The 13040-nt window shown below is 45.9% G+C and overlaps 1 protein-coding gene and 1 long non-coding RNA gene across 3 annotated transcripts in view; one reads left to right on the top strand and one right to left on the bottom strand.

The window, feature by feature from the left end:
• Positions 1-4273: 4273 nt before the first annotated feature.
• Positions 4274-13040, bottom strand: part of LOC147006273 (uncharacterized) — a 32987-nt gene continuing 24220 nt past the window's right edge. Inside the window, exons 3-5 of the long non-coding RNA XR_015048458.1 lie at positions 6508-6596; positions 6224-6307; positions 4274-4660 (exon numbers count right to left, since the gene is read on the bottom strand). This is a non-coding gene — a long non-coding RNA (uncharacterized LOC147006273). The remainder of the gene's footprint in view (positions 4661-6223; positions 6308-6507; positions 6597-13040) is intronic.
• Positions 8868-13040, top strand: part of Cadm3 (cell adhesion molecule 3) — a 30394-nt gene continuing 26221 nt past the window's right edge. The window contains exon 1 of one of the 2 annotated variants that reach the window (XM_021159748.3): positions 8868-9288. In XM_021159748.3, the coding sequence (XP_021015407.2) occupies positions 8883-9288 (406 nt within the window). In that variant the 5' untranslated portion in view covers positions 8868-8882. The remainder of the gene's footprint in view (positions 9289-13040) is intronic. The other variant, XM_029479784.2, reaches the window with a different exon arrangement.

The following is a 13040-nucleotide window of genomic DNA, read 5'->3' as shown; positions in this document are numbered from 1 at the left end:
CTATCCAACTAGTGTATGGCACATGGTAGCCATTGGTGTTACATGCAGCATCTTCTACCTTTTTGGCAACACAACTCTAGTCAAAATTGACACGATTTTCTTTATCCTTTGGAGCTTACACTAACTCTGAGAAAGAAGCTAGATGGTAAATAAACAGAAGAAAAATTCATCAAAATAATGACTGATTGCAAGAAAATAAGACATCTCCAGCGAGGCAGTAACTAAAGTTGAGAAGCAACTGCAAGAATAACAACTCAGCCCAGAGCAAAGGAGAAGCACTCCAGTTGGGAAGAAGGGTTTGGGGTGGACATGAGCTTGGTGTCTGTTAAGAACAAAATAATAATAATAATAATAATAATAATAATAATAATAATAATAAATCTAGAGGGCACAGCCACGATGAGGCTGCATGAAGCCAGAGAAGAAGGCATGGGCCACACTGTGCAGTTTTTACAAGACTTGCAATCAGTGGACAGGAAACACTAAGAAACTCAATTGTCGAAAGGCAGTGGCGTTTCTAACTGTGAAACATTCACAGAACTGTTTTAATGAGGTATTTACATGGTTTCCCTGGGAATCAATGAACTTTGTCAGGGGATGCAGCCTGTACTGAGTAGTCTCTCTGGGTTGTCAGGGCTTAGGAATCACCCACCAGCAGTTGACACTAGAAACAGGAATTTTCATCATTAACTCATGGAACCAGTGTACCCTGGGCATCCGTATTATCTGAGTAAGTACCTCCCAGCCAGTCTTTTTGATGAAGCAAAGAAAGATATGCTAGAATGACCAGTAACTTTCAAGACACTTAAGATTCCTGGGACTAAAGAGATGGCTTAGCAGCTAAGTGTTTGCCACAGTATCATATGGACTACACTTTAGGTCCCTAGCACCCAGCTATATACTAGATGGATGTGATGGTCCTTGCCAGCCCCAATGTGGGAGAGATGGAATTCCTGGTACAAGTTTACTAGCCAGACTAGTCAAATTGGTGAGCCCTAGGTTCTAGTAAGAGATCCAGCCTCAGTACATATGGTGGAGAGTAGCTGAAAAAGAAAGCCAGCATCAACCTCTGGCCTCCACGAGCATGTGTAACCACACACATATGAATGTGAGCATACACACACACATACACACATACCCGGGTACTTAACATATGATTTGTATGAAACTACCAAATCGCTTGAGTCACAAACACCTCATCTATAAAAGGGGAATAATAGTGCCTACAGGCCATAAGATTGTACATAAAAAATGCATAATGCAGAATATGCAAATTGCCAGGCACATAGTAGGCATTCTATGAGTGCTTAATCAAATATGTGTGTGAATATATTAAAGTTACACATGAATGAAAAATGTACACATTAACTCCCCGCAATGCTCGCTGTTTTGCATTCACTACCATCACAGAGAGCCCAGGATCTCAGAGAATGAAGACGGTATCCAGGACTGGGGACCAAACTCTCTCCCCTGTCTCCTACTTGGGTTTTCGACAATCCTTTCATTCAATTGGTTCATCTATCACTGCCACTGTCCCTAAAACAGAAAATAATTCACTGAGTTTCTCTTGCCTCTCCAGCTTGCCCTTGACTTGACCTATGTTCTGGGTTACTGAGTACAGACTAATTCTTCCAGGAACTAAAGCCAAAGCCAAATTTCCCAGTTTTCACAGCTAAGGTTCTCTCCATGTTGAACTGGAACAGTTAGTCACAAAGCCAATCTTACTCCACAAAATATGAGTTGCTGTGGACCAACATACACATGCAAAAGCCTTTTCTCTACCATGCATTGAGCCTAAGTCCTATAGTGATGTCCTGGTCATTTCTCTATTGTACCCATAGGCTCCAAGACAAGACCACCCTCAGTGGGTCTTACTTAGTGTCATGGCATTGAATTCGTGGTACCCAGGGGGTAGAGGTCAGGCTTTTACAGCTCGTATCCATCTATCCAGCACTGCCAGTATTATCGCTCTAAAATGCAAATCTGGCACTGACATTTCTCTGCTTAAGCCCTTCAATGACTGCTTGTCTGCAGAATAAAGAACAATCTAGCATAAATTCCCTCACAGTCTAGCCACAACTTTGGAGTTGCCTGCATCACCATTTATGCATATGCCAGTCCCTTCTTCATCTCTCTCATTCCTTTGACACCTGGCCAATTCCTTGTCTCAACTTTTTTTTTTTTTGTAAGTTTAATTTCCATCTCTTCTCTACTCCCTCTGTGTTTCATATATACATTTTCCCATACCATCTTGTGAACGCGTGTTTGCAAGCCTGTCTTCTCTATTGGATGATGAGTTCCTCTAATGTGGTTTTCATGACTTCCTCATCTTTCCGTTTTGCTTTTACCAAAGGGTGATGTTTTATAACAGCATTTAAAAAGTCGCCCTCACTTAAGGACTGCAAAAAGCAGCCCATTCCTCTTAGAATGGTCTTTGCTATCAGTTATTGGTGTTCCCAAATTGTAACCTCTCCTGGACTCATATTATTCCTCACAGATAAATATAGTTCAAACCTGGAGTGGGATTTGGGAATGGGGTGAGAAAAATCAATCTACTGAGTGTTTCTTTTTTTTTTTTTTTTTTTTTTTTTTTTTTTTTTTGGTTTTTCGAGACAGGGTTTCTCTGTATAGCCCTGGCTGTCCTGGAACTCACTTTGTAGACCAGGCTGGCCTCGAACTCAGAAATCCGCCTGCCTCTGCCTCCCAAGTGCTGGGATTAAAGGCGTGCGCCACCACCGCCCGGCGTGTTTCATTTTTTAACTTAAAAAAAAAAAAGATGAAGCTACCATTACCTGCCTATAATCTTCGAACCTATGAAGTAGAAGCAAGAGAATCAGGAGTTCAAAGTCATTTACAGATGGGGAGTGGGAAGTGAGAGGCCAGTCTGGGCTGCTTGAGGTGCAGTGTCAAAAATAAACAAACAAACAATAGTTTATATCATTTCTTAATAGGCTACCACAAAATGCCTAACCACTTGCAACCAGTATTGTTCATCACATAGAAACTTCTCAACAGGCTATGCACAAAGGAAGGAATGATCTGAGGTTGGAGTTCAGATCTGGAGAGAACCTGTAATGTTCTCACAGAGCCTGGGAATGTTTGTTCTCCAGGTGTGTTTATAAAGACTCTCGTTTTACTTACTCTATATTTACAAATGCAAAAGAATGCAATTGTTCAGAAATGTCTTAGGACTTCTCTTTGGGTCGTCCCGAGAGAAACAACACATAAATCAGCCAATAAGCCTCTGACTATTATTTTACAGCCAGTTCTTAGTTCTTGCGTTGAGAATGAACCACCAATTTGTATATAAAGTGTGGATCCTTAAAGCTATTTGTCCAAATTACGAATGATGGATGTCTAAATGATGAGTGTTTTCCACAACTACAGCAATACAGAAGAAAGTAACAGGCTGATAAAGATGTAGCTCAGTGGTAGTATGTCGGATTAGCAAACTCCAGACTCTGGGTTAGAACACCAGCAAAGACAGATAACAGACAGACAGACAGGTAGACAGACAGATCAGAGACAATTATAATACTTATAAAAGGTATTCTATATACATGTGTACACATACATTACAATCAGCTACATCATCTTATAAATGGAATATTCAAATAACTTAATGCGTACATACCTGTGTGAAAAATTCCAATGAACTATGGTTATATGCATTATGTTCTTATGTGGAAAATGTTTTATTGAGCCCACGTTCACACATTTGTCGTTTGGTTTAATTCATACTTAAGTGAAATTGTGATTCTTTTAGTTTTCACACTGGCAATAATGAGATTCATGAAATATCATTCCTGCCCTCAAAGAGTGCACAGTTAGAGAAGAAAATTACTGCAAAATCATTGCAACACAGTGAGAGAACTGTAATAGTTGAGGTATACATTTTGTACAGTGGTAGCACCCAGAAAGACAAGGTTACCCTCGGGTGGAAGGCTTTAAGCGGGTGGGAGCACCTAATCAAAGTTTGGATGAATAAACACGATTTTCATCAGGCTTGATGAGATGGGCGATCCAGGTATAGAAAAACAATGTGTGCAAAGACACTGAGGCATGAAACAAGGAAGTATCTTGGAGAAATTACAAGCAGCTTGATATTGCTAGAACACAGAATCAAGGTGAGCAGTGTGGAAATATTTCTCTGGAGAAGGCTACCGATCCCCATGTAACTGAAAATGTGCATTTTTGTTTGAAGATGATTATATATGTCTACTGTCTTTCCATAATACATCAATCAGCCAGAAGCTGGAGCAATGGTGACACACATATTTATTATATGATTTTGTTTTTGCTTGAATTTATCACAAAACAATTTCCCCAGTCTCTGCTCATATTTGTATATTTCCCCTCTGCTCTCTCACCTTTTACTCATTTCCTCTGTAACATAGTGATTCACATCCCTTCTCCCTCACATTGTCTCCTTCTACATCAATCTGAGTCCATCGACAGCCTCATAGGTCATCCTCTTGTCTAATGCCAGGCAACTCCACTTCTCTGACATTAAGAACTAAGCCCACACGACCTTCAGAGTCAGAGTCAAGCCCTGAGCAGCTCTTCTGGCTAAGTACAAAGTTAATGTAGACTTTGAGGCCTGGATGTGTTGTTCCCCATCATTGTGCAAGTGGGTTTCCTCTGGTCCCCGGGTCCTCATCTGTAATAGAGAGGTGATAGATGCTGCACAAAAGACATAGGAATATTAAAAATGTGTGATAAATGTAAAGAATTGAGCTGGAAGCTTGACCCTTAATTGTTGTGGCTATTTATAAACTCAAAGTATCTAGTGATTGCCATGCTTAAGTCACACACATACCCAGGGCGATTTAATTTGGTAGATATTTACCTTGACTTTATCTGCTTGCCTGGAAAGCTGTGGGAGGCAGTGCTGCCAAGTTATGCAACTCCAATTAGAATGATGCCCCCTGGGGTTGTGCAATATGGCTGCTCCAAGAAGGCGAAGGGGAGGAGGCTTTTCTCTGCAGTTAGTTTCTTTCTATAGTCTGAATATTTTAACTTCATCAATAAATTAGTTTAATGTCTCAAAGTACCAATAGGGTCTGTGGGCAGGGACATGTGGGGATTTTTGTAATTTGCACCATCTCTGTACCATTAGTTATTTAAAAATAAATCAAAACCAGGAATGATATGGAGAAGTCAAGCCAGGGTGGATCCATTAGGACTTTTAGGAGCCGGTTGCTCAGAATTACTTGTTGGCGGAGAGGAGGTGAGTACAGAGTCACCTATCAAGCAGGCCTGGCTTGGATCCTCTGATTACAGTTATAATCATGTTACAGCATGTTTTGCACTGGTAAGGAACTAATAAATTTAACTACATTAGGTAGCTTCCAGTGCCCACAGGAGATACTGTGTATATAAAGCACTCAGCATGAAGGCTGGCAATGATGGCTTCTCCGTTCATGGGACCATGTTTTAATCACGTGCAAGTGGCTTCCCTAGTTGCCAGCTCAAACCTGGTTAGAATGAAGATACTGGTTAAAACTGATAATTGAGTTGGGGCTGCCATTAGGACTGGTGGTTAGAATCCTTAATAGATTAGGGTTAGGATTAAAATTAGAATTCAATTAAGGTTAGAATTAAAATTCGTACCGAGGTTATTATTAAGGGTGCTGTTAATTAAAGCTGGATAATAGAAGCAAGGGGTGGCATTGGCAAGTACTGGTTTAGTTGGGTGGAAAATTGAAGAGGAAAACAGTGTGCGAACCTGCATAGAGTCTACCAAGTCACAGAGAGGAGAAGGGTCAGAGTGTGAGGGGGGAACTGAGTGAGGGCTGAGTCATATCTTCTCATAGGTCTCCTCTATAGGCGCTGCTGATCTCTACCAGATGAATACACAAAACTCACCCTCTACAAACTGAGTTCCTTCTCTTTCCCCGTTCAGCAGAAGCTGCGTGGGGAAAGAATGCCCAGGGCCCACACAGCTGTGTCTAGCCCAGCATCAGTGCCAGTATCACATTCCACACCCCCAGATACCCAGGCTGTTGCTGAGTGGACAGGGGCATGCCGGAGGCCAAGCTCTCTCCCTCTCATCACTCCCCTTCTTGGCTCCCCACAAATCTCCTTGTAGCTGCCATCTCTGTAATCCCACAGACAACCCCCCTCAGACCTTGTGCAAGTCTCTGGGAAACGCAAATTGTATGTCACGGCATTTTCGAGTGCTGAGTAACCATAGAGATCACAATCCAACACAGATACTTACATTCTACCTATTTTTATGATGAGATAATCCTTGCAGGTCACTCTTTCTTTGGCGGAGGCCCCCTTTCCTAAGCAAATGGCATGCCTGTAAAATGGGGGTGGGATCAGTGCAGATAGTGCAGTAGTAGAAGAATTATAGAGAATGGGTTCTTCCAAACAGAGTGTACACCATGTGGGAGAAATTACCATTCCGAGGTAAACAGAAGAGAGCACTTCAAATTAGACATTGTTCTCAGATACTGGATCTGATTCTCCTCAGTCCTCCTACCTCCCAAGGGTACTCACTCTCTGTCCTTCATCCAGTCCTGTTAGTCTTTACTAGGTAGCTGCAGAACACAGGAAGCCACTGGGTGTCTGAGCTCCATTTCCTTCATCTGTTCAAGAAAGACACCATCTAAGAGGACAATGATCTTGGAGGTCTTTCGCAACTCTAACATGTTTTTATTCCATAATTCTAAAAGCCAACAGCAACCTCATATTACCAAGAACTAAAACACTGCCAAAACTCATACTGATGATGATACAGGGAAGGGAAGAGGAGCCAGTAGGAAAAGAGCAGTCCAGAGTCTCATTTGCTAGCCTTAATACAGTCTCTCCAAAACAGCTCCACTTCCCCCCTCCCACCCATAGTACCCATCCATCCCTTGCAGTTACAGTAGAGGGCGGGGCCAGAGCAGCAGTCATCAGAGAATTAAGGACAGGCAGAAGGAGACCTCTGGGATGCAGCAGATGGAAGGAAAAGATGGTTAATTAGAGGACTTTGGGACTTAATCCCACATCCAGCCTACCCCCATCTAATTCACCTCCACACACACACACACTTACCCTGTTCTACCTAAATCCACTTACATGACAGCTAAGCTAAGGTTTCTTCTAGTTCAAATATAATACTCTTTATCCATCAAGAGCCTATAACAAGAAAAGCCTGATTTTTCTCACCATGGCTGGTAAGTTTGTTTTGCTTTGTAGTTAGGTTTTGTATTATTTTACCATGCCCCCTTCCTTTTCATATCGTAACTAACCTCACACCAACCTAGTCCCACCTCCATCAAAAAGTCTTATCTTCCTGCAATCTCCACCTTCCTGGTCCAGTCTCCTCCCAGTCTTACATCCGCATCTGCATATTCCTGCAATATTCACTGTCCTATCTCCTCTGCTTGGGTTTCGAAACAGTAGTGATGATCTCAGAAAGGTAACGACATGATTTGGTGTCACCAAGACAGGTCAAATTGAACCTTGTTCAATATTGCCTGGGAAGAAATAATAACCACCTAGACAGTCAGGAAACATCCAAGAGGCAAGCAGATTTCTTCTATAGAAACTTTAAACTCCAGAAACAGTGAGTGAAAAATATCGGAGCAGACCCAGACCAGCCTGCAGGGGTGCCCTGAACAGTACTCTCTCAGCCCCAGATAACTGCCTGTCACTTAGACAAGGCTTTACTGGTTACGAAATATGTTCCGCAGGCTGTCCCCAGGTTCTTAGATGACAGAGACATTGGTAACATCACCATAAAGAGTTAAGAAGCCTTGACATAAGGAAGGAATGATTACCCAAACATTAAATGCTAGCACAGGAAGGCAGCACAGAAAATGGACTGGAGATGTTAGTAGAACCACCCATATCCCACTTGTAGAATAAAGCACTATGTACTTTTCTTTACCATTCCTAATGCTGGATCTTTTATTTCTCAGTGAATGTAAAACCTGGATTAGATCTGCTAACTTCCTTTGGGTTAGATCAGGTATTCTCTAAGAATTCTTAACATACCTAAAATTCCCTGATTTCTACAATTCTAAAATTTAGAAATGTATTCTCCCAAGCTAAATTTCGACCTAACGAACCCAGAAAGATCCTCTTTTTAAACACACCAAAACTCTTTCAGAGATAACCTAGAAGAACAGCAAACACTAGGGACTTGGGACTTTTTGAATGTGAGCAAGTGCAAACACAGTCTTTCTCATCCATCTTCTCTATAGCCTCAGGGAACAAGAGTTGCATTACTCACTGTTTCTTGGTCTGTAAGAGGGTCTGTGAGTCTCGCTTTCACCCTGGGTTCTTACTAGCTAAAAGTTGAGAAGAGCCCCTGAAAGACTGAGCAGAAAGGATATTGAGGGGCGAGTTTTGGGAAACAGGGTCTAAGACAGAGCACGGAGGAGGAAAATACCAAGTAACTTTACAGGATACTTCCTTGTTTAGTGTCTGGAATAACGTCTTTAAAGAAGGCTTGAAGGAGATTAGGTCCGGTGGCCTCCTGGGGTCGGCTTTGCAAGGGATGTTGCCTGGAGCCACAGATTGTTGCTGGACAGTTAAGAAGAGGGTCTTGAGTAAGAGAACTACGGAGGTTTATGCTTCGGAGAATGCCTTGAGTAATTAGGTACCCTGGGGAGGCATCCTTGGTCACACAGTGGAGAGGGGTGTCCTAGCTTTGGGGATCCCGGTTGCCTAAGGAGAAGGCGGGGCCGGAGGACCTCAGGCTAGTGGGCACGCCCTTGCCCAGGCCTGCAGTGGACTCTGTCGCCAGCTGGCCCACCGCCCTGTCCACCTCCCCTCTCTCCACCCCAAGACTAAGAGGGGTGCGTATGGGGTCCCACTTCTGAGTCAGCTCCCTCCCTTTGCTCCACACCCGAGTGATGCTGGAGGAGCTCCCGGGGGAGAAGATGGAAGGCACCACAAAAGCGTGGAGGGGGTGTGGGAGGCGAGGGGGAGTAGGGAATGCGGCATCCAGACCCCCCCGCCACCAGCCCAGCCCCCCGTCACCACCCCTCCACCTCCAACCGAATGGTTTGCTCCGAGCGCCCTATTTAATCCCGGCGACTGCAGCAGCGCCGGCTCCCTCCCGGTACCCGCCTCGGCCCCGGGCTTGGAAGCCGCTCCGGGGTCGCCCCTTTGGACAGCGACGCCGGCTACCCAGAACCCCCGGCCCCAGTCCCCGGAGATCTAGGCTCGCCAGCGCCCAGCCAGGGAGGTGGCCAGGAAGCGCGATGGGGGCCCCTTCCGCCCTGCCCCTGCTCCTGCTCCTCGCCTGCTCCTGGGCGCCCGGCGGGGCCAATCTTTCCCAGGACGGTGAGTGAGGGAGGGGGCGGCGCCAGGGGAGGTGGCCAGTGCCCCGGGGTGGGGGTTCAGACGGGGAGCCAGGCGCAGGGAGCCTGTTGGCTTTGTTTGGAAGCGAGGGTTCAAGTCGCCAGCCTCTTGGAATACCCTTGTGTCTGTCTCTGAGCATCGCTGTCTCTGAGGACCGTGGGGTGTGCCGGCGTGTGCACCCTCCTGTGTACACGGCCGACTGTGTATGTCTACGCGTGCAGCAGGGATGTGGATCTCGGGGGTTGCTGTCTATTTTGAGCAACCGGGGTCTGGATGTGTTGATGTCCGTGTGTGTCTGGGTGTGCGCGTCTATGTTGGTGTCTGGTGCTGCGTTTCTGTGTCAGAGTCTGTGTGTATGTCTGTGTCAGTGTGTGTTGGGGGCGGAGTGAGATTTGTCGCTGTTTCAGTCAGGGCGTGTGTTGGGTGTTTGTGTATGTATGTCTGTAGGGGTTGGGTGGCCAGAACGATCCCCAAAACTGCTGTATGCAAACATTTCTGCTCCCCCGCGCGTCCCCCACCCGCCGCGGAGCTCTGAGTGGGCAGGCAAGGGGGCCTGGGTGAGGCTGTCGAGGGGGGCGTGGGCAAAGGAGAGGGGGCTTCTCCTTGAAGCAAAACAACAACACAGGGCGGAGGGGGCCCCACTTTGGCTCTAGTCCTAGTGGTGGTAAAATCTGGGCAAGGAAACCTATACTTGGGTGCGGGGCAGCAAAAGGAGAGAGCAAGATATTTGGGGAAAAGGATCTATGGGAAAACCAAAGCTTTCCTGGGCTGAACATTAATTTCTCAAAATTTAGGGTGGGGTAGCAGACTAGCCTCTTTGCCCCAGTCTGAAACTCAACCCTTCTTGGGTTTGTAAAGGTAAAGAGGTGAAGGAAGGGAGTCGGGGGAATGAAGAAAGGAGGCGGGGCCAGGGGAGAGGGGACTTGGGGAAGAGCCCCTCCCGCCCCAGGCCAGGCTATGTAGGTCAGCGCTGTGGGGGCACCTCAGCCTTCTTAGAGGCTGCTGGTGGTTAATGGGGTGGCGTGAAGAACTGTGTAGAGATAGGAAGAAAGACGCCCCAGCTCAGAGCCTCAGGTTCCCGGAGGAGGGAGGACCAGCAGTGGAGGGACTAAAGGAATGTATCCTCCTCACTCCCGCGGCCTGTCAGAGGTGGGCTGGGTGGGGGAGGGGAAAGGGAACAAGACCAGTGCGGAGCAAGGGGAAGTGGGGAGAGTAGAGGGAGGGTGGTGGCTGTGCCCGGCCAGATGCCAACGGTGGGGAAAACCAGAAAGAACCGCAGGGGAGGAGAAAGGGGAGGCGGTTCCTGGGCGATGGACCCAGTGGCCAGCAGGGATGGGCACAGGGCGGGGCGGGGTGGAGAGAGGAGGGGTTGGAACTGGGGAGGATGATGTAGAGAATTTCATCTGAGGAAAGCCGGCTGAGAGCCAGGGTGCTGGAGGAATAATAGCTCCACCTTGCCTGACCTCCTCCCCTTACCCTGTCTCTGTCCTGGTAAAGAAGCTTCCCCTGGTAAAGGGGCCCTGGGGATCCCCTCTCTACAGTTGGTTGGCTGACTCTTTCCACTCTCTACTCCCCACACTCCCCAAAGGGAGTTCCTACTATCACCACAGAGATGGCAGTCCCTTCTCTTGTACATGGAATCCCCAGTCCCCAGAGGACTGAACTGATGACCCCACTCACAGGGTAGATGAGCAGTCCTGGGGGACACTGGGCTCAGTGCAAGGCAAAGACTGGATACTGGGTGCCTGTGCCTCAGTAATGACACTCTTATAAAGCTTTGACTTTCAGTGCAGTCCCTGGCTCCCCATACTCATACCTGAACCAGAGAAAGCTAGTGCCCAAGCTACAATCTTTTGGCAATGCGAGCTATGAGTGCCAACCTTAGACGTGAAAAGAAAAAAAAATTACATCAATAAGCTGCAGGGTCTTTACCTCTAGGGAGAGCCTAGAATAAACCTGCTCAGTGACCACATCTTCATATGTCCAATGCATGACTTCGACTTGGGAGCCTAATCTTTATTTGATCTTAAAGTCCAAAGAATGAGAACTTATTATCTCAGCTTAGAAAAACAGGGCAGATGCTTATAGGAAAGGACAGAAATCAGTAACTTTAGCATGAGGATTTGAAGAGTATGGGTCAGGAAGAGAGTACGGATTCAAAGAAAATTCAACCAAGCTTCCCGAACATCTGTGTAGAGTAGAGAACTCCAGGAAGCACTGATGTTTGTGATATAACCATTAGATATCCTCTATTACATTGACTTTGTACCTTGATTTCTGAGCTAAGAAGGTGAGCTCCAATGGTGGAATATAAATATACTCATGGATGGCAGTCTGGAAGGCCATTCTGGCCAGCATCAATTGGGTGCTTCTAGTACCCCTGAGTTCACCTGGGGCTCCTGAGCAGGGTGCTAGATGATACATAATTCGCCCTGCAATGTTTGACCCAAACTAGGATAAGATGTGGCGCGAAGACTAAAGGACAAAATAACCCAGCAAGCTGATGTTTAGATGGTCAAGGATGCTATGATTGGGAGGCTAACTCCATTGAGAAGAAGAAAAACAAACTTCATGTGCCTCACAGGCGTCAGTCTCCCTGGGGCACGGCATAAATATTTCAAGTTCATAAAGATGAGCAGAGATTGAGAAGCTGGAACAAGACAGAGCCAGCTAGTTCTATCTAAACCTGGCCATTAGTGCTGTAGCCACATGCTTAGGAATTTGCCACCTGCCCTCCCTTCTGGTCTTTCTCCACTAGTACTAGCAGAAATTGGCAGCTCCAGTTTGAGAAACACAAGGCCTGTGAACTTCATGCACCCTGTGGTCATGTCTCTGGTGAGCAGCTTGACATTCAGCATTGTGGTCAGCCTTCTCAGGGTTCTTTATTCCCAAGTTATTATCAGTACAGTGATTTAACCCAGCATAAGGACAACCTTGCTTTGCTTTACCCAGGTTACAGCAACTTAACCTTGTATTTTAACTATCCCACACATGCATATCTTTTCTTCCCAAATGACCTTCTGTCCATTGCCATGCATTCTGCAGCCCCCTGGCCAGATGCCCAGTGAGGAGATCATGCCCAATATGCTGGAGAAACTCAGCATTCTCTGTAGTGCTGCCCACGGATCTGCTTGGCTGCCTACTGGCTCCACAATCCCTTTTCTGTCATCTGAGCCTCAGAAAGGAAACGTCATCTAGTCATCTAAGGATGGCAGTCTTGATTCCTGATTCTCCTTGAAGCAGTCAAGAAAAGAAACTCCATTGAGTTTCTTTTCCTTGTTATAACTGTAAGGGTTCTGTCTGTTTTTATCTCTGTTCTCTTCCTAGTTCCAGTTATCACTCTTGGGAAGGACACACTCTCCCTTAAGATTTGCACATCATCTGACACACGGAAGTTGAGGCCATTAAAGAGACACTGGAATGACAGTCTAGTTAATTTAATGAGCATCCAGACGGTGTAATGTAGGATATCAAATGGCCTCAAAAATCATGGCCAAGTGTTCTGTCCTAAGTTCTGCCTAGTCCTGGGTGGCACTGTTCTTTTTCATATTTTTCCCTAGGATCCTGATCTTTCATTCATTAAGGAAAACAAACCACAGGGAAAATTGCTGAAATTTTAAGATATGTAGTCTTTGCCCCATTGCTGGCTTCTCTGTATTCTTTAAGCTACACCTGGGGTTTGCTATAGTCTAAAGTTCTCTGCCCTCCACTGAGGACCAGTAGACTGCACTTAG

This window comes from Mus caroli, unplaced genomic scaffold (assembly GCF_978045245.1).
Source record: "Mus caroli unplaced genomic scaffold, Mus_caroli_1 scaffold_1, whole genome shotgun sequence".
NCBI classification, from domain to species: Eukaryota; Metazoa; Chordata; class Mammalia; order Rodentia; family Muridae; genus Mus; species Mus caroli.
This window is presented reverse-complemented; position numbering and strand designations above follow the sequence as displayed.